This window comes from Artemia sp. Qi Xiang Cuo, chromosome 7 (assembly GCF_049724085.1).
Source record: "Artemia sp. Qi Xiang Cuo chromosome 7, ASM4972408v1, whole genome shotgun sequence".
Lineage (NCBI taxonomy): Eukaryota > Metazoa > Arthropoda > Branchiopoda > Anostraca > Artemiidae > Artemia > Artemia sp. Qi Xiang Cuo.
In genome coordinates, this window is record NC_142800.1 from 12351968 (window position 1) to 12376927 (window position 24960).

General features: G+C 36.2%; 1 protein-coding gene across 3 annotated transcripts in view; it reads left to right on the forward strand.

Moving 5' to 3' along the window:
* The first annotated feature begins 8986 nt into the window (after positions 1-8986).
* LOC148949960 (uncharacterized) overlaps positions 8987-24960 on the forward strand; it is an 82844-nt gene continuing 66870 nt past the window's right edge. For all 3 annotated transcript variants that reach the window (XM_089092030.1, XM_089092031.1, XM_089092032.1), the window contains exons 1-3: positions 8987-9119; positions 14690-14893; positions 18430-18560. In XM_089092030.1, the coding sequence (XP_088948156.1) occupies positions 9009-9119; positions 14690-14893; positions 18430-18560 (446 nt within the window). In that variant the 5' untranslated portion in view covers positions 8987-9008. The remainder of the gene's footprint in view (positions 9120-14689; positions 14894-18429; positions 18561-24960) is intronic.

The window sequence follows — 24960 nt, forward strand, 5'->3', positions numbered from 1 at the left end:
TTAGCAATCCGAGCGGAAATTCCGTCCGTTTTCGTGCTAGAAAAAATCTCTAGCTTTCCGCAACGTTTTGGTCAAATCAGGACGGAATCTTGGCAAGATTTTTGAATTAATAAAATCATGAGCATGGATTATGAAAAACTACACGATCTTATAACTTTGGTTCAAGGCTACCCCAGCTTCTATGATCCTGTACACCCAGGCTATAAGAAAACTAAGAAAAACGGTGTCATTTGGCTCTCTATTGTTCAACAGCTTTCAGAAGAGGGTAAGAACATAGGTCACGCCGTTGCAATAATTTGAAATCTTTGCCTTCAAACGCAGGGTTATTTTAGTAGTTTGAACGGAAGCGGACGGATTTCCGCTTGAATTTCCACAATGTGTGGTGTAAACGAACCATGACGACCACAGACAAGAGGTATGATAATACTTCTTGTCTGTGGACTGGACGCACTTTGGCCGCGTCTGGGAATCGTCGAGCCAGGGAATCGGCTCGTATGTATAGTGTACGAGTGGCGTCTCAAGGGGAGGGGCAGAAGTGAGCATACACCCTATGAAATTGTCCGGGCTTCGGAGGATCCAAGGTCTAAGATACGAAGGAAAAGAAACAAACAAATCATAAACATGACATGTTTTGTCATGAAAAACATGTTTCTTGTTCTTCCGTTTGCCGGTGACCGGTCTAAAATATCAACTTGTGCACTGTTGGAAATGGTTATGAAAACTTCTATACAAGAGTCAAATGATGTTTCCTATTGGAATTTAGAAGGCTCATTAGGATTTTATATCGATTTATTACAAAACACCCACATTTAATGAAATTAACTACTTTCCAGAAATCTAGAGACCCCATTATTATGAAGGAGAAGAATAGCCATTGACTTAAAAAAAAAGACGAGATTGGGATTGGGATACATTGTCAATACAACCCAGAAAGAAGAGGGGCAAATGATTTGATTTTTAGGACGCACGCCTCGATCGTCTACACTTGATTGACGAATATTGCATCAATATGACTTTGCACGAAGTGAAAACACAAAAAATATGGAATAATTTAGCTATACTTTTCTAAAATGACGTATGACACTCTTCAGAATATGTTATTTGATCCTATAGCTCTAGTGCAGAGCCATATGCTTCCGAAAAATTTTTGATGTTACAATCTCCGATTACGTCGTACGGCTTGGCTTTAATAATTTGGTTGGGCTTATTTGGTCGGAAGTCAAAGGTTCCAGTGCGCTTTTTAAGAATTGAGAGACTCGAGTAATCGGGTCTTTAAGAATCGAGGACTTTTTTTTCTAAGGCTAGGTAGTGTGGTAAATTGAAAAACATCGTTTAAGTCCCGACTACGAAAAATGAGCCATCCTAGCAGAGTGGTTAGCTTGCTAGACTTGAAATCATCTGTCTGTGAGGGCAGGGGTCCGAATCCTGGTGTCACTGGTTATTTGGTGCGCAACCAGGGTCAGCGGTTCGGCTCTATAGGCTCATCCAGAGTAAACCCAACTTCAGATGGGTACCTGGAGAAATCTGGGGGAAAATACATGAGGCGTGGGATGATTTGCCCCCAACCATGCATTTCACTCCCAGTCCAAGGTAGTAAATCAGAAAACTGATACCTGAGCTATGCAAGACCATTAGTCAGAATGCGAAAAAGTTCTTTTTTTATGAAAATAGTGTATCTGCAATAGTTCAAGAACGGCTTTAGGGATCAAGTTGAAACTTCCGACAAGGGTTGGGGCAGGGCAAGAGACTTCAAAATTTGTTGCAGGGAAAAAAGGAAGAGGTTCAAACCCTTTGGTACCCAAAATATTGGTTCGCCCGAAACTAATATTTTTTCTGTAAAGCTCCAAACGTATATTTGTTAGTTCTTTGGTCAAAGGGTCTTGAATGCCCAATAGAGAATTTGAATATAATCTGGTGTTCAAAACTTTTCAAAACTTTTTTGTCTATTAGCTAAAAATCTTAACATTTTGAATCGCCAACACCAAAAGAAACGGCGTAACTTTGGATGGTTTCTATCAACCTAGACCAAAGCACTAAAAGAGGCCATACATTGCCCAATTCACAAGTTCTTGGGTATTGTCGATTTATATGGGGAAATAAATTCAGAATAATTCTGCCAGTATTGAGTCGCGATTCCCAAAAATGGGCTTAAAATTTGCCTTGTATCCGGTAGGCTTAAAAATTTACAGAGCAAGCCGATATGCCAGGGGGAAATCAATGTGGTTAGAACGTTGTGGTTAGATTCAGCTGTATCGACATATTACGCCTAAAATTAAGTCAAAACTATTATTTTTTCCATTGAATTGCTGCTTCCAGCATATGTAGACAGAGACGAGGCACCCTCAATAAAAATAAAAATTTGAAAAATCGTTGGCTGCATTGATCCTTGCCACCGCAACATGGAGCAGTTGCTAGAAGCACTTCGAATCCTACGAGAAGAGGCTGCAAAAGTAGGACTGCAGATAAACTGGACTAAAACGAAAATTATGGCCATAGACCCAACCTCCCCTGCTGCCAATCCTTCAGTTAGCCTGGATAGCACCACTAGCATTGAAGTTGTCCAACGATTCACCTACCTGGGCTCCATAACTTCTTCAGATGGCTCGCTTCTTTCTGAACTACAAGCGAGAATATCCAAAGCGTCTCCTGTCATGGGCAGACTGAACCGTCACCTCTGGCGAAACCAAACATCAGTCGCACAACGAAGCTGCGGGTTTTCAACGCCCTCGTCGGCTCTGTGATGCTCTATGGAGCTGAGACGTGGCAAGCTTCAGCCGCAACCCTCAAGGCAATTGATGTCTTTCAGTCGAAGAGCCTGAGGAGGATCGAAGGTCTACGATGGTTCGACTTCGTCAGCAATGAGAAGCTGCTGCAGCTCACCAAGCGGTCTCGGTTTTCAACCCAAGCAGCCGAGCGAGCACTACGATGGTTCGGACACCTACTTCAAATGTCTCCACACATACTTGCGAAAACGATCCATGACTTCGATCCTGTCAAAGCCGGTTGGAAGCGACCTCGTGGCCGACCAAAGAAACGATGGTCTGACAGCCTGTCCGGGTTCCTGACGATGGCAAATATCAGGTTGAGTGATGTGCAAACGTTTGCCATGAACCGAAGCGGATGGAGGAGGCAGACGTCAATCTTTACGCCGAGAAGTGCCCGCCAGGAGACATAAGTCAAGTCAATCGCAACATCCGGATTACAACAAGCCGGGCATATAATATACTGGACAAAAAAAATCGAATAGAAGAAAATATTTTGAAAGAAATCGGTTCGGTTGATTTGTACACCCCTAAATGAGTAAACACTATATTTTTCCGATCTGATTGAGACGTTTTTGGGCAAGTAGACTGGGCCCAATTTACCCCAGTAGTGGCAACAAATTTTAAAAGAAAAATTTGGTTATATCGATTCATAGTGCAAAAATTCAGTTTTTTTAACTGATCTGCTTGAAGATTATAAAAAATAAAAAGAAATGTCTAAGGGAGCCTCAATTAATACAACAAGAAAATAAAGAATCAATCTGGTTACATCAGTTCGTACATCTGATCATTTTTTTTAAGACAGCGAAAATGAATTCTTTTCGTAATACAACGTAAGCCATTAGTTAAAGAAAGTAAAAGATACAAAAAAATTGAACATACGGATGTTCAATATGGTTATGTTTGCTTTCAAACATGGCTGTTCGCTTTAAGTAAAAAGCTCATTTTTTCGTAGATCTTTTTTAAATTGATACATAAAAATAGGCACTTTTCTGTATTTAATGAAATATGAGGGTTTCTCTTAAATTCTTATAGTTTTTGTTTCTGCTTTTACTGCTTTCAAATTATATTTATTTTGCTTTTAGTTTTTCAAGTTCGGGGCTCTTCAATTTTTCAAGCGTTCCTGCTGCAGTCTTTCTTCTTATTTTAGACTACTGACGGCTTTTTGGTGGTCAATACCAAAATATTTGAGTTTTGGTCACTGCTTATTTTCTTTTTCGTATCTTATAGTGTTATTTCCTTATGTTCGGTCGGTGTGGTCTTTAAATTAGACTGAATGAAAACTTGGACGTAAATAGTAATATATCAATGGTTAATAAGTCACTTTAATCTTGGAACTTAAAATATTGAAACTGTATTATATAATAAGCGATTTTAATACATTCAAAAGTTATAATTTTTCGGAGTAAAAGTTTTAATCTTTTATGCTTATTTTTAATAGTTTTTTGTTTGGCGTAGCATTGATTTACCAGGTTACTTAAGTAAGAACTCTGTGTTTTTCATTTATTAGATTTCGCCTCCAACCAAAGACTATTTGTAAATTATAAGAGTGGAAACCAGTGCTAGTATTGACAAAAAAATTACCAGCGTCACATAGCATTTGGTGTTTCTTGGCGTTTTTTCATTGTTATAATGACCGCTTAATCAATAACGAAAAAGTAATGGGTAAAAAACACAATGACGAAGGGCGAAACAAATACCAAGAGATGTCAAATGCTAGGTGGCGTTGATTTGGACGCCGTTAGTATCAGTTTCCATTCTAGTAAGTTACTAATACTCCTTACATCCAATTTTGAGCAAGTTTTGACTCAGTAAACTAGTTTGTTATCCCAACAACTTGAAGATTGACAACATTTGTGAAAATTTGAGAAGGTGTATCTCAATTTTTTTTTCACAAAGTGCGTTTCTTTCTTTAATAAATTACTTAGGGGTTAAAAATGAAAAGTCAATTTAGAAGATTAACAGGAGAAATAGTCAATTGTTCCTACTTGCTCGTTAATTTATTCTCAATTTTAAAAATTGTGTCTTTTATTCATGCAGAAAAATAGCGTAGTTCCAATGTCAGGAGAATTTACTCTCTATGACACACGATCCTGACGTCTTTTGTTTCTTAAGGTCTTTGGTTTTATGCATAAATTCCTTTTTTGTTATACCGAGTCGAAGGATTATTCAATTTGCTTTTATTTGTTTTTATTGTTTGTTATATTGGAACGAAGATTTTTCTTGCTCAAGAGTTTGGGACGGGAGCTGGTTAAAAGAGGAGGAGAGTAGGTAATCGAAAGCGGTTTGGTAATTGTTGAGCTGTGTTTGACAAACTTTGCTGGGAGATTTTTGCTTGGGTGCAGTGTACTAAAAAAGGACGGCCAAAGGGGGAGGAGTGACTCTTACAATTTATATCTTTTACAGATTGGTGCAATTTTCTTCCTGGGGGTAGATAAAAAGAAGGAGGAACCTGAACGTGAGCTTTAGTGCAACCAAAGCACCGACCACTAGAAAAAACGGTAGAGATATTATGTAGATACTTGACGGTGGCAAGGGACCGATGGGGCGATTAGAATGTAGCCCGGCCCACGGCCAGGATAGCTTTTCTGTTTTTTGACAAATTTAAATTCTTAAGGGTGATCGATGACCCAGAAGCATGGGCCAAATTACAAGCACTGTCGACACAAGATAAACCTGCGCATATATTAAGATGATCGAAATAACAGTTACTATTTTTGCAACATCCTGAGATAAAATGCTTACAAACACGTAAATACTGACAACGATTCTTTTTCCTACAAAAAGATCTGTAATCTGCAACCATTATTACACTCAACATAGTTAAATTAGATGTCGTCTTTGAAGAACACACAGAGCAGTTGAGTACCTTGTATGCTCCTTATTGTTGTTTTTTTGTTCTTTTTCAGTCTGCACTTTTATTTTAACTAACATGTATAATTTTTACAGTCCTCCCTCAGCTTTGCCTCCATTAGGCGGGAGTTATCGTCTTTCGATTCTTTTATCCCCCTCCTCAAACTTTAAGCATTCTTTCTCAATAACTTACGGCACTTATTGCCCTCTTCAAAATTCAGGTCTTCTTTCTTTTGATATGTGGCTGAATACTGAAGATTGGTCCGATGTTTATAGTTTTAAAAATTTTGATGAGAATATGGCTATGTTCCACAAAAAGCTATTTGAAAAATATCAAATTTGTTTCCCTGAAAAAAAATTAAAAAAGTGCTCCAGTGATAAACCTATTATTCACCAAACGGTTAAAAGAGAAATTCGTAAATTGGCACGATCGTACTACAAAAGCAAGGTCGAAGAATTTCTCACTAATAAACCAAAAAATTGGTATTCTGAGGTTAAAAAGCTGTGTTACAGGAGGCTTGAACAGCTTAACTTCAATCTTTCCGAGTCCCCTGATATTACTGCCAATAATCTAAATACATTCCTTGCTTCCATTTTCCAGAGCTTTCCAGCATTATCCGACCAATTACCAACTGGAGCCCTTTCCGCTTCATTACCCACTGTTTCCCCGTCTGAGATAAAAAGAAGAATTCAAAAATGAAAGACAAGTATTTGTCCTTTGGATATCCCCTTTCCTCTTATTAGTGCCTTCAGTGACTTCATTTCTAAACCCTTGTCTGTCATATTTAATCAGATTAATGTGTCTGGGCAAATTCTAACAATTTAGGAAAATGGATTTATAGCCCCTTTGATAAACAAAAACAGAAAGCCTGTTTTTAGTGGCGATCATCCCATTATTTTTATTCCTTTTTTTGTCAACACCTTACCAAGAATTCCTTATAGATTAGCTGAGGGAAAAAATCCTGCCTCTTTCTAACCTGAGGTAATCTAGGAATCTAAAATCCATTTCTACTTACCACTACCTCGTTTCTCTTATCGACCACATCGGGAAAATCCTCGAAAAACCTAATTCCTGGCTAAATTTAATTTCCGTCGACCTTCAGAAAGCATTTGACCCTTTTAACCATAACATTTTAATTGAGAAACTGGTCAGCCAGTTCAATATTGATCCCTTACTGGTGAAATTGGTCGCCTTCTTCTTAACAAATAGATCGTAGGTTGTCAAATGCCAGAATCATTGTTCAAATCCTCTCCCTGTCCACAATGGTATACCCCAAGGTACTCTCCTAGGTCCCCTCCTTTTTTAAGTCATGATCAAAAGCCTCGCAAAGGAATTGCCTGATCGGGTGGAAATTTGTTGATGACCTAACGGTTGTTGAAACTTGCTTCAGAAATTTAATAAACGACCCTATGAGTCTCCTCCATGAAATTGGAGACAAGGCCTTGGACTTAGACATGACAGTAAACCCTTCTAAGTCCATGACAATGCCGATTTGTTTCCTCAAATCCTCGCCCTGTTTTCTTAATCTTATCCCTCCTGAAATTTCTGTGTCCTCATTTAAACTACTTGGCGTCACAATTTCTTGAAATTTAAAGTGGGGTATCCACTTTAAAGACATCATCCATAGAGCTAGTCTGTCTATCGCCCTCATTAAGCTCCTAAATAAATTCAGCGCCCCCCTTCCCACTCCTTAAGGATTTACATGTCCTTTTTTCCGCCCACATATAGAATATGCTTGTCCAGTTTATCACCCTGGTATATCTCGCGAAGAATCGGAAAAAATCGAATCGATTCAAAAAAGATCTTTGCGAATAATTTTCAAAGAAGGCAAGGTGCCATAATCTCTCCTCCTAAAAAAGCTAGTCTGGAAACCTTTGAGCGAAGGAGGGTTTCGTTGTGCCTCCGTTTTGCAAAAAACGAAATAACAAGTCCTCGTACGGCAAGTATTTTCCCCAAACATCACTTCCAATTCAGATTACGGCCACCTCGAGCTGTTTATGAGCCCACCCCTGTTCTGTCCCCCATTCGTTGCGTTACTTCCAGATATGCAAGAAATTTTGTCCCTTTCATCATAGAAAAAATAAATAAAATATCTCGCTAGTTTCTCTTTTCTTATATATTAGCTGATGGTGCCTTGCCCAGGTTCTTGCACTCGTTTGCTTGTCCTTTCTCTTTTTTTTTGTTTTAGTTCCCGCTTAGATACATCTTATAAATTTTATATTTTGTTCTCTTTTTTTGTTGCTTATTTATTTAGTTTTGCCCCCCCCCCTCTTTCTTGACCAGTTTTTATCTTTTTAACTCTTTTATTGACTTCGTGCAGTTGAATTATTGACACTTTTTTATTGTCCCTTTTAATTTCTATGTATTTATGTCTTGTTCTTGTTTGTATTTATCCGCTTATTTGCCCCCCTTTTTATGTCCCTTTTAATTCTTTTTCCGATTTGTATTTGTGTAAGTTTAGTATGACAGGTTTTTATCTTTTTAACTTTTTTAATTGACTTTTACAGTGTAATTACTGACTTTTAAATGGTTGTTCATTATGATTTTTTCTTTTTTGTTGTTGTTTTTCACATTTTTGCCAGTTTTAGTGCAACCATTAATATTGTCGACTCCGAATTCGGCCCTTTGTGGGTTTGTGATAGAGATTTTTTTTAAAATAAACATCTTGTCTCATATTGACGAAGTTGGTCAATGATATTGGTTTAAATAAGGTCCATAAGGATTTCACCTTGCTTCTGATCGGTGGAGCAATTGATATATTCCATATAATAGGCTGCTTTATGAATGGCATTGCCAAACCACTGTAAAGTGTCAGCTTCAACATTGAGTCACCTCTTGATTTCCATTTTTGAATTCTTGATCAGCATGCCTAAGAATCTAGGCAGGCCTGCCTTTCCAAGAGAGTCGTGCATACTCCTGTCATTTACCCGTGCCCCAGCCATTTAAACATTTGCCTCTCAATTACTTGGACTATCTGTCTTGGCTTTTATCTGTCTACAATTAGCCATGTCTTGATGCAACCTATTGCAAAATACTTGATAGCTTCGACATTGAGTCACCTCTTGAGCCAGTCTCCATTCGGCAGATTCTGCAAATCTTCCATCTTGCAGAAAAAGCAACGTCGAAGGTTGCAGTATCTGCAAACTGCCAATACTGAGCCGGAACAGAACAGAAGTCTCCATGGAAATAAAATTTGCAGATTGGCGGGTAGATTTGCAGAATCTGCCAAATGGAGACTGACTTTATGTCAATGTGAGTGGGACGAATCTATTTTGACGTCACTTGGCTTATTCTGCCGAAAAAGCTAGATGAAAATCCGGCATCGGCCCGAAACCTCATCGTTATCATCAACCAAATTTTAAATGTAGCTCAAATTTAAATTTTTGCTTAAAATGCATTCTATTTTTACATTAGAAGAGCCTGGTAAAGTACATTATGTAGCTTTCGAGGAGCTGAAAAAAATTGGAATACGAGAAAGTATAAAGTCACGTAAACCCAGACAGGTATCCTATCTAACATAGCCTATCTTTTTGTCAATAATCCCACCCAAATTATCTAGACTGAGCTACCATATTTAGGCCTAATACTAGTTTTTAGATCAGTGTGTAGGATTTTGACTATTTCTTCTGGCTGATTCTGTCTTTTAGAGTGTATAGTAGGCTAGCCCTGCATGTAGAGTCTACGCTGCACAAAAATGAAAAAGATTAGCCTAGCATAGCAGGAGTCCATACCTAGGCTATTGCCTATTTAATTTTTTTTTATTGCCAGACAGTAAATGAATAATAGCTATGTGAGCTTCCTCTAATGGCCTTAAAATAATTTTCTAGGTTAGGCTTAACCTGCATTAGCATTAGGTAGCCTAGGCTAGCCTAATCCTAAAAATTTGTTTCAAAATAGCCCTATGTATAATGAATAATTTCTTTTTTACCACTAAGTTTACTTTCTTTAATGTCTAGGCTCAACTCAGTGAAAAAAAAAGAAAAGAAACTAGATTTACACTCCTTTCAGTAGACTGCTAGGTATATTTATGACTTGTAGGGTTTAATAAAAAAAACAGTCTATTAGTCCAGATAGGCTACCTATGAAAATAAGAGGTCTAGTTTAAGTATAAGTATCCCTACATTCCTAAGCATAACACTTTGCTACATGGTTTTCTTGATTAGGATAATAGGCTGGGCCTACCCCTGGTAGGCTACTTAGACAGTGCCCACTTCTGGACAAATGATTTAATTAAAATTTACCTGTTTGTAAGCATGGGCAATAGGCTCCTAGTCTTGTATATAGTGTTAATATTTTTAGATAGCTAGGAATGGGCAAGTTTTGGCCACAACCTAGGAAAAATATTTTCTTCACATTTAAATTTAAGCAAAAATTATCCTGAGACCCAAGCCTATTTAAACACAATTATTATGCTTCACAGTATTGGCCTTAGATTGAATACTTAAATAATAGAGCCTCTAAACCAAGATTAGAATATTTGAAGCAACTGTGATGACAGTGGTCAAGTGTGGTTCTGAAGTATAGGCACTCCAAAAGATAATGGAAGATTTGCTAAGTGTTTTCTAGAATAATTGCCTATGGATTGTTTTGGTTACCTGACTGACTGTCCATATCTTAAACAGTCAGCTGTATAAAATATGATGGATAGAATGCAAGATAAATCTTGCTTTCTAGGGCTATACTGAGAGACAGATTGAGATAGTTAGGACAAATTTTATGATGAAGAATGAAACATTGCTAAAGATTATACTTGTTGGCCAATAATCTAGGGCCAAATGAAAATCAGGTTGTCCTGAATCGGAGCAGGAGGATTTTGTATAGAAAGATCTAAGGACAATAGGAACTTTTTGGGAGGGTGTAAAGAGAGAGTCTTTAAACAAATTAGGATTAGATTAGGAGTATACATAGCTGTGTTTGCCTTAAATTACCTTAAACTGCATTGTCCAGCAAAATAAGTAATAATCATGAAGAGGGGTGGTCCTCAAAGTTGACTGGGCTCTGACCCATCTAACAAGAATTTCAATCTTAGGACCCACCTTTTTGTTGTCTTAGAGATAAAGAGGCAGTAAATATTTTACTCTACAACTAGATGAATCTACCAACATGCAAGGCCTATCTCAATTGCTTGTTTTTTTGTGTTATATATGGCAGAATAATGTGCATAAAGATATCTTGTTCTGCAAGCCAATAAGTTTTGAAACTGGTGAGGTAATTTTCAATACAATTGATTCCCATATAAAAGAAAAATCAGTACTTGTCTATTATATAAAACACAGTCGAGAAGTGAAGTTTGGTGACATTAAAATATGATGAAAATAAAATACTTTAGTAGCAAAATTATGAAGGTCATTTGTGAATTATTAAATTGGGAGCTTTGGCATCAGCTGACTGTCTCAAAGACAAAGAAAAGTTCAATATTAATGCTATTCTTGATCTAGTTCATTTAGCTATTCTTGATCTAGTTCATTATTAGCACAATTCTTGAGGACACTGGTTAGTCTCCTTTGAACAGTGATAGAATACAGTGTCTCACCATGGATGTTCAAGAATCATTTCAGATTGTTGGAAGGGCTACAACACAACTGAGCTGGAACAAGCAGGCTTCACTCATTTGAAAGTGAACTACAAAAATAATTTTGTCAACCCAGAAAATTGCACCTCTACCCATAAAGTAAAGAGAATGTGGAGTTTTGCAAAGTGGGGGAACAAATGGTACTCAGGTACATTCCCGTAATCAATCACATTCATATTTAGTAGAGTACATGTGGCAGGCGACAGTAAAGGCAAAAGACGAGTTCATTTTAACGCCATTCTTGATGGCATCTCTGTGTCCTGGGAGCATATTTCCAAGTTGTAGTTTTCCTAATTTTGCTAATGAAGTATTTTATTGTCATGATATTTTTTTTTTCATTAGGTTAAATAGGTTTGGTTAGATTAAAGTATGTTTGTTTAGGTTACATATTTAATATATGCTATGCTTTACCCCCCTCCCCCCTAAAGTGCAAATATATAGCCCCAAATTTGTTTCTAAACTATTACATTTTCATTATAATTTTGTTTTATTTCATTAGCATTCACCAAACTTCATTTCTTAAGTGTGTTTTATATAATAGACAAGTACCAAAAATCTTTGTAGTAGAAGAACTGTGTTGGTATATGCACTGACAGTGAGCAAACTATGTGCAGGAAAAATAGCAGTGTAGTTGCAAGACTTCTTGAACAAAGTCTGTGTGCTTCTTGGAAACACTATAGCCTTCATAGAGAAACACTAGTTTCCAAAGCATTGCCCAGTGATTTCAAAACAGTACTTGATACATCTGTACAAAACCCTTAGAAGTCCACCTATTTTGAAAACTGTGTGAAGAAATGAGTAGATGTGATACATCTCTTCTTCTACATGCTGAAGTTCACTGGCTATCCAGAGGAAAATTACAGGCATAATTAGTAGAATTGTGTAATAAAGTTACAATTTACTTGGAAGCAAAAAATGAATATACTAAATGTCTACTGGACAACAAATTCATTCTCAAGCTCACTTATTTGGCGGATGTTGTTTTCCAAATTGTACAAACTCAATTTGTATTTGCAAGTTTCAGACAGATCAGATATTTTTGCAGTTCGCAATAAAATTCAAGTGTTCATGAAAAAGCTTATGCTATGGAAAAGTTGCATTGATAAAGGCAACTATGATTGTTTTGAAACACTTGAAACTTTTATCATTTAAATCACTGGTGGATCCAGGGGGTGCCCTCCCAAGGTTTTTTCTGGCACCCTCATTCCTTTTTTTTTTCTTTTTTTTTTTTATAAATTTGCCAATTTGGTCAATTATTAGAGCCCTTGTCACATTGACCCCCCCCCCAAGATTTTGCTTATTGGAGCCCTTGGCACATTGGGCCCCATCCCACAATTTTGCTCTAGATTTGCCCCTGATTGAAAGCCAAGTGCATCATAAGATGAACAAACTGTCTCAAATTTCCAGTCATTTATCACTGTTAAAAAATAATTTTTACAGCTAATTTAGAAGAAGAGATGCCCACTTTGATTCACCTTTTTGCCTAGATTTGAGTTGGAAGGATGGCACTGTAATTAATTTATCCCTGGGTACAACCAACCATAGAGACAACTCTTGCCAACCCCTCCACTCTTATGGTACTGCCTGTAATAATTCTCTGGTATAAAGGTTTATTGACCCAGGCTACCTACAAAATTTAAGCAATATCTAAGCACAGCACAAGCATTAAGTAAGTGCAAGCATGGTATAGGCACAAGCTGGGAATTAAGCACAAGCATAGCAGAATGCTACACTGCCAACTTATATTCATTCTCTCAAAATGAACCATCTTGCACTTTTGAATGTTAAATCCAAGCTTCCACTTGCAAGCCCAAAGTGAAAGGGAATCTAGGTCTTCCTGTATAAAAGCTCTCATCACTAATGGCTGAATGCCAGATAAGATTTTATTTTAGGCAGTTGGAACAATGCCTTAGGTGGTTTGGTGCTGTAGTGAGTTGTTGGTATTAGTAGTACTATCACATACTTATTAAGGAAATTTAGACAAATCTAATAGTGAAACAATCCACTTTTTAGGTGGCATAATAGAGACCTTACAGTAATTTAGCTTTTGAGGTGATGATTGTCTGTCTTGATGATTAGCTGAACCTAATTACAAATTTTTGTAAGAATTTTTACAAATGTAGTAGTGGCTACCCTTGCAAATTTTATTTTGAGCCATTATAGTGACACCTTGTTCCTTACTATTTTTTTTTCTACTAGAACAAAATATAAGACATATGCAAATGCCAAAAATTGTAAGATTTTTTTCATTTGACCAAATTGACAAAAAAAAACCTAAATTACACATTGCTTCAAAATTCAGTTAAGAAAGAGTTAAAATAAAGAAAATTAAAAAAAATTCAGTATATTTTTCTCAAAACTCCACAATTTCATAGTGCTTTGAAACAAAACAAAAATGATTGAACTTTTAAAAAAAATAAATCAATGAAACAAATAAGAAATGACACATACCTTTGTTGATAAAGGTTCCAATCTTTGGAGATTGAAACCTGTTAGAACTCCTCTTTATCTGAATTGTTGTCTGATTCCATTTCTTGGTCAGCTTCAACCTCCATTTCTTGGGCAGCTTGAACCTCCATTTCTCTGCAAGGTGAAGGCTCTGATCTAGGAAGTAGAGTGGTGCAGCCTAGACTAGAAAATGAATAAGGTGCTCTTCACACTTGAAGCTTTTTTTGGAAGTGAAATCTAGCAATATGTTGCCTAAGATACATATTCCTCATCTCTGTCACAATTACAATAGTAGCAATTATTATTTTTGGAAATAACATTGGAAAAAGGATTGAGCAGTGTTTTTCTTCTTTTTTTTTCTATTTGATTTTTGTCTTTTAATGTAAATTTACCCAATTTTCACTCTAACACATTTAACAAATTATGTTAAATTATCACTTTTTGGATGCTAAACTCTTTAATATCTATTCAAACCAAAGAAAAACATTCATTATTCAATTAGAATTATTATATAGGGGGCCAAAAAAAGGGGATAAGAAATTTGTTTTAATAAAGTAGCACAAACTATAAACTCTGAAACAAAAAACAATCAGCTGTGTAATTTAGTAATGCATGACATATGATTTAGCACCTATACCAGGGTACAAAACTGACTGGGTAGAATTATAATTCTATTGTAGGTTACAAATTTAGCTTGTGCTTGTTCCAAGGTTAACATTAAATAAATAATAAAATTGGCCAATTAAGTTTCTGTAAAGCTTTTTGTAAATTTTCCACTGTGAAGCTTCTTGTGAAGAAGGAAGCTGTGGTGAAAAGCTTTAAGTTGCTTTTCTTGTGAAAAGCAACTCTTTTGAGTTTAGAAGATATATTTGCCTATTAAAAGATTCTCTCTTATCCCTTGTCTATGTTTCATTATTCTTACCTTGGTATTATCTGTTGTTTGTTTTCCAGAGTTTCTAGAGAAAGTCTGATGATATATAGTTTTTTTTTAGTTTTTTTTTTTTTTTTTTTACTAATATTGCATCCAATTATTTATTTGACATTAACTTTTAGGATTTAGGACCCAAGACTAGCTCATTGTTTGGAAGAAAGATATATGAACTACCATTAGAGAGTGTTAAAGTTGGCCCAGATCAAGACTACATGTTTGAAATTCCATCATTTGTTGTCACTTGCTGCCAGAAGATTATCAGTAATGTAGAGACAGAAGGCTTGTTTAGAAAAGCAGGATCAGCAAAGAGACAGAAAGAAGCCAAGGCATGTTGTTTGGTTAAAAAAAAAGAGTGACATAAGTATATTTTATCTTTCATTTATTTGTTAGATTAAGATAACAACAGTAAGTACTAGCTTGTCATTGCACATCATGACAACATAATAATCAAAGCAAAAAAATGAACATAATAAAAAATAAGAGAAAAAGTGACTGTTTAGTGCATTGGACTAAGTGTTATCTTTAAGATCTTGAATTATTAGTGCTTTAGTGCTGATCTTGAGTGCTTTTTCATTCCAAATAGCTGTAGAAACTCCATTAAAATGCTGTATATATTTCAAGACTGTAGAAATTGCTGTACTTGTTTATTTTATATACTTAAAAATACAAAAAACATTAACCCCCAACAGAGAGCAGAGCTTGTAAGGTTGGGTTTTGTAAATAATACAACATAGACAAAACAAACTTTCTCGTCACAATAATAGTAATATTAGCAAAAATTAACTTGATTAAGAAAAAAAACAATAACTAGCAAAAACCTAAGAAACAAGGAAGAAAAGAAATGCTGAGCAGAGGGGGCGTGGGAGGCCATCCCATCATGGGAAAAAAACAGAAGAAACATATCATAAATTTTAATATTCTATCATCAAAGGTAAATAAATAAACATTAAAAAACAATCTTTAATATTTGTTTATTTAAATTCAGCTGAGATTTTTGTGATGGATCTATCTGAGTTTTATCATTCACCTTTGCACTGAATGATCTTAGATACCTAAGTGATATGATTTAATCTGTTTTATGGCTTCAGTTAATTCATGTTGATTTAGATTATTAGCTCTTAAAACATGAAAAATTTTGAGAAATCAATAACTCTTATCTATACCTGTTTCTAACCACAAGGGCATTAAGAGTGCCAAATAAAATAATAACTCAGAGTCACTACTGTCTATTAGTTGGTTCAACAGGGGTATATATCATCATGATCTTATGACTAAAATTATGATACATTACAGTTTTTAGTCATGAAGTCTGCAGCTAGAATTCTATTATTAACACTCTCCCTATCTAAGCAAGAGCTAGAAGCTTCCCATGTTTGTCTGCCAAAAGGGAACGATAATAACCATATATAAATAAAAAAAATTATGATAAATTTCTGCAGCAAGAAAAACTTCATCTTCTTCTTGAAATGACCAAGCCTTCTGAAGTCAAATTTGGTCTCCTTTTGGCTTCACGACTATTTCCCATCTGCAAGTGATGATGGATCAGGAATCTTATTGTTATTTGTCGAATTTACTTGCAAATATTATTATGTTGCAGGAAAGTGAAGATACTTCTGTATAGTTGTCTTTCAATGGTAGCTGGTAAGCTTGAGAGTAGTAACATGTTTATGCCAGGATGGAGGTTTGCCTTACTGAAGATTTTCCTAATATTGACTACATCTTGATGCCATCTTATTGCTTGGCTTGTAGATTTCAAAATTTCAAATAATTATAAAAAAAACAGTACCTGTGATCTCTTTAAGACTTCCCTTTTGGCCTGAATTTTTTCCCTCTTTTCTTCAACAAAACTCAGTGACTCAAAAGTGACTTTTTTTTCCTTTTTTTTTTTTACAAAAATTGGTTTTAATCTATAGTACAAACAAAGCTCCATAAGGAGGGATTGTTTCCCATCTGCCTGCAATTTCCTCAAAATGTATAGATGGTAGAGAATTTACATGGCAGGTTAGATGATGGTTGAAACTATCCCAGACCTGCAGAGCAAATTCAATACTATTCTTTTCTTCTGGTTTCTTCTTCCTTTTCTATTGCTTTTTCATGTATTTGGTCTTCAGAGCACATCTGCTCTGCATTTTGTAGGACATATTGCGATCGGTTTCAACTGATTTTCATTGACTGTCAGTGACAAATGTCAATTGGATTTGATTGCAATAAGCTATATCAAATGCAAGGCTAATTTATTCAAATTAACAATTACCAGTCTGTGAAAGTTATTTTTTAATAGAGATCAGTAAGGGAGCATCTAAAATAGCATTAAATGTCTAAGGGAGGCTTATACTTTTGGACTATGGATTTTTGGTTTGCTGTGTATTCAAAGAGGAGGTGCTGCAAGGTTTCTAAAAGTTAAGCTATAGAGCATACAGTTTGAATTGCTGTGCGTTTTCTGTCCATATTCTTCTTGTTTCTGTATTACTGCTATTTTTTTATATTCCTGATTATATTTGAGGTCTTTGAATATTGGCATTGGAGCTGGGAGGAGTTGTGGCTTTAACAAGGCTGGTGGTTTCTTATTGTAGCTTTAAGTATGATTGAATGTTTGGAGTAGGTTGATAGACTTTGCTATCTCTGCAACAACAATGTACAGTGTTATAAAGTGCTTAATGGCTTGGAATATGCTGGAAAGCCACTTTGATATTCTGTTTGGTTATCATATCAAGTACCTTCCTTATCTCCCACAAATTGTTCGTTTTCTGGTATTACAATCATAATTTTGGTACTTTTTCTAGCAGTCTGCAACTCGAGAAGATTGCCACTTTTTTCAAATACAGAAATGACAGCGTTTAATGATTCAGTTATGGCGGCCAGCTCAGCTGTCAAAATTGAGGACTCAAGTGGCAGGGGCTTTTAATTGATATGGCTGAATCAGGAATTATTACTGCAGTAGTAGGTTTGATGTTTACTCATCCACATATACATGCAAATTGTGTTTGAACACTATGGCTTCCTGTTCTTCTTAAATCAGCTCATCTTAAGTCAGTAGCAAAGCTCTCCTTTATTTTTTCTATAAGGTTAAGGTTGAGCATTGGCAGGAAGAACTTCCATGGATGTGGAAACTCATCTCGATTTTTTATCTTATCCACGAACCCCCCCCCCCCTCCATCCAATTTGCAATCCCAATTTGACACTGCTGACTAGGCTTCCAATGGCAAATAATTTAAACAAGGTATTGATCTCGAGGTGCTTGAATCGTCAATCGTTGTTGCTGTGGCTATTCTCTTTGAACACTATTCAACTGCTTTGGATGTTCTCTCGCTTATGGATGGCACGCCAGCAAGTTTTCTTATGTGCTATTCTGAAGTATGTTGGTGCAACCTGACACAATTGGAGAGCCATTCTGGATTGTTTCTAGTTTTGTCCAGTTTTTTTTTTTCGAATTTAACTCAGTCACTGCTTCTTCACAACTGTCTCCTACTTCGCAAATGGTAAGGTTATATTTAAAAACCGTTTGTCTGATGTGGTCACTTGAATATACGATTTGTAACTCAGCCTTCCCACAGAGAGTTTACTTGTAAGGAATCCAGTGACTCAAGAATTTATATATTTTTTATTTGTTTAAAATCTCACGCAGTAGAACCAATCACGTTTTAAAAGGGGAAGATTATTGGCTTTTCGTTCTGGAATACCCTTAAGTAATAATGTGATTGACTGACGAAAACGTGTTAAAGATGACAATGAATTCAGTTTATCGCAAAATTATAGGGAAGTAATATCTCAATTTCTCTTTGATAATCCTCCTTCATCCATGGATATTGATTTAATTTCTATAATTTATGTAATGATTGTTGTTTAACTATTATTATTTCAGCTGGCATTGAATAATGGGGAGAGCTTAAATGAAGAATTACATGTTATTGATGTTGCCAACATTTTGAAACAGTTTTTCAGAGAATTACCAGAACCTCTCGTACCTCGAAGTCTTCATGATATATTCATAAGGTAAGATTACTTAAAACCCATTCACAATGAGATTTGGTTGATGCTGAGACTTAGCTAACAGCTTTTACCCCGGATTCAGAGGTTATTCCAAAATTTGTCTGCAAGCTAAGGAGCAATATGCTGCAGATCGAATACATCAGATATTTTACTTATTTATTTTTTGACAACCCATCGCAACAAACCACTGACAAGCAAAATAAACAAAGCAAAAGCAAATATAAAGAAACAGCAGGAAAGATATTTATATGTTATTAAAATATATATAATTCCTTGTATTAAACACATGTAGATCACTTTAATTAATAGACAAATATAAATCATTGAACCAGGAGTCTGCCCAATTCGTGTTTAGATATATATATATATATATATATATATATATATATATATATATATATATATATATATATATATATATATATATATATATATGCAGTATCAAATGGAATGATAGATCTGTCAGTAAATAATCCAGCAAATATTTTATTTATCTGTTTATTCTAGAGATTTATTTTTATATGTATAAGTCAGTGAAACAGGAATCGGCCCAATTAGTGATAAGCCGCTTTTTTTACGCTGTGTCAAATCGAATGACGCTGCAGATCTGCCAGTAAATAATCCAGCAGATACCTTGCTGTCTGATTTTCCTTTGAGGTGGAATGATAGGGATACTTTGAGGCATAGATAATAATCCAGCAGATATTTTATTTATTTGTTTAGTCTAGTGATTTATGTTTATATGTATAAGTCAGTGAAACAGGAATCGGCCCAATTAGTGATAAGCCGCTTTTTTACGCTGTGTCAAATCGAATGACGCTGCAGATCTGCCAGTAAATAATCCAGCAGATACCTTGCAGTCTGATTTTCCTTTGAGGTGGAATGTTCGGGATACTTTGAGGCATAGAAAATAATCAAGCAGATATTTTATTTATTTGTTTAGTCTAGTGATTTATGTTTATATGTATAAGTCAGTGAAACAGGAATCAGCCCAATTAGTGATAAGCCATTATTTTACGCTGTGTCAAATCGAATGACGCTGCAGATCTGCCAGTAAATAATCCAGCAGATACCTCGCAGTCTGATCCTCCTTTGAGCTGGAACACAGGCGTACTGAACGGGGGGCGGGAGCGAGGGACCACGGCCCCCCCCCTAGAGCTTCAAATTTTCACTAGATATGGCTGAAAAAGTAGATGGTTGAAAAGGCAGTTGAAAAAGGGTAGATGGCTAAAAAAGCAGTTGATAAAAGGTAGATGGTTGAAAAAGCTGGAAATAAACTGCTGGGAGGATGGAATAAAAGTCAAACAGGAAGTAATTATCCATAATGTCCTGGAAAGATTTAGCTCTAATCCAAGAAGATTGATTAATACTGAAGCTTATTGATGATTTATGATTTTTGGTAATAAAGATTTCGTAGGTATGACAGAATTTGTTGGCAATGTAAGGTTTTGTGAACTGCCAAAATAACTTCAGCCTTCATCACAGAATCGGTTCCCCCCCCCCCCCACCCCCCTAGAGAAGAAGCTATGTATGCCCATGAGGTGGAATGTTAGGTATGTTGGGTTTTCTCCATCCCAGTCTAGGGCCTTGTCCACAATTATTTTTGGCTAAAAGCTGGACGTCTTTTTAAAAATAAAATTCTTTTTAGTTGAACACTATATCATCCTCCTCTCTGCCGACTTTGCCATCAATCGGACGAAAAATTGAGCTGATTTTCTTTGAATGTTCATCTTCTGCAAATGACTGAGATCTTAAAGTAATGTTGCCAGGGTATAAAAATACAAGAAAACATTTTGGGCTGTTATTAATCACTAATTCCCTTATCTATAATCTTTAAACGCATTGTTAAAATCTTAAAGAAGAAGATAATCAGCTAGACCCTGGACGCCTGTACCAGCCACAATACCTGTTCTACAGTCAATCCCTAGGAGGTGAAAGGATCTCTATGGTGGCCCGTATGCCTCACTACATAGAAGAAGAACGGCAGACCCGCCTAATAGATTTAGTTAGATTCTGAAGCTATCAGTATTCCCAGATGTAGCATAATTATGCTGAATGTAGCAAAATTAGGAAACAAAAGCATCCAAGCATAATCATAGCATAATCTAAGAAAATATAAATAACATCACATCTAAAAATAAAACAAACTTGATGCTTTTGAAATGTATTTGCCAGTTGGTCCATCTATGTGTTACTGCTTCTGCTACAGCTGAGAAGCCAAAGATTGTTGAAGAATTTATGAGGACCGTAATCCTTTTTGAAGTCTATTAAGTTTATAAATGCCAATATGGCTTCAGGGACCAAAAGAAAAAGTATTCCATCTCTAAGTGTAGCAGTGAATGGATTTCCAAGTCTTATGCAAAAACTTAACAGATACTGACTCCCGATGGTATAAGCTGCCTTCCAGAAAGGAAGACTTGAGCAGAATGACTACACATTTGATGTGGAGAAAAAACCGTGAAACGAGAAACTTCAGTGACGAAAGAGTTTTTTCAGATATCGCAGAAATAGCCAAGAGGGCCCTGTCCCTACTGCATTCGAACACAGACTCAGAAAGAATTTTTTCTTGGATGAGTGATGTTAAGACTGAAAAGCAAATTAGGCTGAAGAAAGAAAGGATTGAAGCCGTCCTGGTCCAAGCTCACAAGTATCAAAGGTCAATTTTAATTGAACTTTTTTGGAGTTAAACTAAGGCAAGCTTAATTAGATAATTAATTAGGGAGCTACATTCTGCTTCCTGTGGCTTTGTACGCTCGATTTCCTTTTGTTTTTATTGTAATGGTTTTCAGTGTTTAGTTTTCTTTAATTCATAGGGAGGCATTTATGTAAGAGGGCTTTTGAGTCCATTCTCTCTAAAAAAAAAGTATTTTATTAATGCTAAGATTTAGCTAGAAGTGGAACGACTCCTAATGGAAATCTAATCAAATTTTGGAGCTAGCTACAGTCAAAATCAACGTTCAACTTCATTTGAGCTTCTTTTTTTTAATCAGTTTGTGGTAACAAACTGTAAGTGAGGAGAGACTTGGCCCAATAGTAACCAAAACTCTAAAAAATGGAATTATGGTAACTATAGATGCATCGAAACAATTAGCTTTCTATACTGATTCCAAATGTATAAGACTCATTGAGTTTAATTTTACCCATCAAAAGTTACGAGCCTGAGAAAGTTTGCCTTGTCTTCGAAAAGGGGGGAAACATCCCCCAAAAGTCATGGAATCTTATTGAAAATCGCACCGTCAGATTCAGCGTATAATACAGCCATATTTTAGAGGTTTCAAGTTCCCATCTGCAAAGATTTGTTTTTTTTTTTTTTTTTTTTTTTTTTTCTCAGGGCTGATTGTATCAAACCAATGGTCCTGGAAGATCCGAAGAGGGCTCGTTTAAAAAGAAATTAAGAGTCCTAGTGCCCTTTTTAAGCGACCAAAAAGACATTGGAGGGCAATTAGTCCCCCTCCCACGCCCCCTTTTCCCCCAAAGGCGACCGATCAAAATTTTGAGATAGCCATTTTATTCAGCATGGTAGAAAGGTCCAGTGACTATCTTTGGGTATGATGTGAACCCTTACAGCCCCCGGGGAAAGTGCTGCAAGTTTTGAAATTTGCCCATTGCTCAAATATAGTATTTGTTAATGAGAAGTATATATACATTTTTCGCGAGGGGGGATTTTCTACGGGGAGAATTTTCCGTTGGGATGAAAGTTCCAGGGGGTGAGCTTTCAAGGCGAAATTTTACACGAGGGGAATTGGCCAAAATTCCTATAAGAAATTCATTTTATTTTTCTATTTGGTGACTTAATTTTACACGTGGAGATTTCCTGGGAGAAATCTTTTAGTGGATTTGGAATTCTCTTGGGGAAATACCCGTGAGGGGGATTTTCCACGGGAGAAATTCTCCATGGAGAATTATCTACTACAACTACTAATAACTCACCGCAGCACCAAGCCACCTGAGTCCACGACAGCTACGCATGCTCCTCCTCCAGTCCAATCTATTCAAAGCCTCCCTCTTCACACTCTCCCAGGTGTTTCCCATTTTCCTTAAATTTTCTTTACGACCTCCTCCCACCCCAGCCGCTGACGACCTGCTTTCCGTTTAGCCCTAGGCGGTTGGCGGAAAGGACAATCTTTGGCAATCTGTCATCCTTCATCTGCAAAACCTTTCCCAGCCACCTCATCCTTTCTCTCATTATAGCCCTAGAAACCAGGACTGGACCTTATGTTTTGTACAGCTTACTGTTTGAGAGACGGTCAGTCAGTCGGGTGCCCAAAACGATCCACAGGCAATTTCTTTGGAAAACATTTAGCATATCCTCCGTTTTTGGAGCACCCAGGTTTCAGAACCCTACTTGACCACTGTCATTGCTATAGCTTCCAAACTTTTTGCCCTAGGCCTTATCTATTCTACTTCTGACATTTTCACTTCACCCACCGTCTTTATAATGATGCTACAAAGAACATTTGAACAAAAAAAGGAAAGTAAAAGAAAATTTTGTGTACAAATTGAATACAAACAAGAAGCATTCTGCTCAAATTTTGCCTATTTCCTTTATATATCTATGGCCTGAGTTTGGTAAATTGATAAATGATAGTTAAGTGAATATAAGTAATGGAGTTGTACGTTGGTGAAAGGTGAAATATTCGGTATGATTGCTGTTTCCTTGGTATTGTTGGTTTGAGAAGGAGCTGGTCTATTTTCGGCCATTGTTATTGCAGGATATTATCTTCAATGCAAATAATGTGGGTTTTATTGCCTTTCAGTTTCAAATTTGGCTTATTTCGCGGATCTAAGATGTCATAAATAACCTACTCTTTGAATGCTTAATACTAGTTTTTAGTTCTCTCAAAATGGAAACTCATCTTTAATTTCCTCTAAGTGAGTATAGCTCACGGAAAATTGTAATTGGAAGAGTCCATCAATGGACTCTTTAAATTCAAAAGAAAAGTTTAGAGATGAACTCATCGTTCCCATGACATTTTTACCTTTCGCTGTAATTCTTAGTTCTTTCAAAACAGAAACTTCTTTGAGCTTCTCCAAGGGAGTTTATCTTGCGAAAAATTGTAATTTGGAACGTGGAACTAACTTCAGCGGACACGTCAAGTTCATTGACAAGTTTGGAGATGCCTTTATTACAGATAAAATATGTTCCATTACATCCATGGACATGTCTGAAATGCGTCCCTGAATTGTGGTGTTAGACAAAGATATGTAACACGTTTTAGTTTTACAAGCCGATTTGAAGAGGGCTTCTGCAATTAACTGGGGCTTTTGATTCCACAGTAATTTCACATACTACCTGAACTACAGCTTTGTTTTATTTGTGAAAATCCTTGTTGAAATAAATTTTCATTTCTTCTAGGCAGCATTATCTAGTTTGAGAAAGCCCAACGTCTTTTTATATATGTTCGTAATGTTTGTTTCAATATGTCGTTTGAGCTCTGAAAGTATCATAGATTCAGTACAAAAAACAGCATCAACCGCCCCTTGTAGGGGCCATCTCGTATAGAAGGGGAGGGTATAGAAGCTTGAAAGAGGGCTCATTCGATTAAAAATTCAAAGTGATCGAGCCCATTTAAGCGTCAAACGTGATTAGTTCAGAGTTTCATAAAATAACACCTTGAGATTGCGCTGAATACAAGATAAGACTTTTGCTCTGAAAGCGCTCTCATTTGGGGGGTGCTAAGTGATGTGTCTTTAATGAATTATTCCCCCCTCCATCCAACTTCGAATAGAAGAGGTGGTCATAGAAACGCAGGAGAGGGGTCATTCGAATGGAAACTGAAAGCTCTAGTGTCCTTTTTAAGAGTCAAACCCTATAGACATTAATTGATGTTAGGGCCTGAGCCCATTCATGGTTGTCATTGTACTAGAAAAGACGTACGAGAATGGCAAAACCTACTATCAACATTCAGCAAAAAAAAGTGGGAAAGATAGGAAGAAAATTGGACTTTGGAAAATCTATAAATGAAATTCTGTATCTTCATCTATTTTTCCTGTTTGAAAAATAATACGAAAATCACTAATTTTCGCCTTTTTCGAAAACTTGAAAAATATAAATACTAGGTATTGGCAGAGGAAGGCCGAATAAACTTCTTGTTTTTTACATGGAGTAGCTGTTGTATATTTTGTTTTGATTTTGCCGCTTTATGTCCTTTCGAAATCAAGGGTGATACTTTTAAAAATTATTATCGTTTAATTTCTTTCCCCTTTTCAAGGATGAATACGCCTTGTTGTGATACAGACGAAATATTCGTTTAACTGTTCTTCTTTTTCTTCTTGCTGAAATCGTCATCGTCACATGCATCTGGACGGCAAAAAAACGTAAGGTGGCCCTTTTTTGCACCCCATTCGTTGCCACCGCCAGTTTAAAAAAATATTCAAGCAATATATTCGGAATCACGAACTT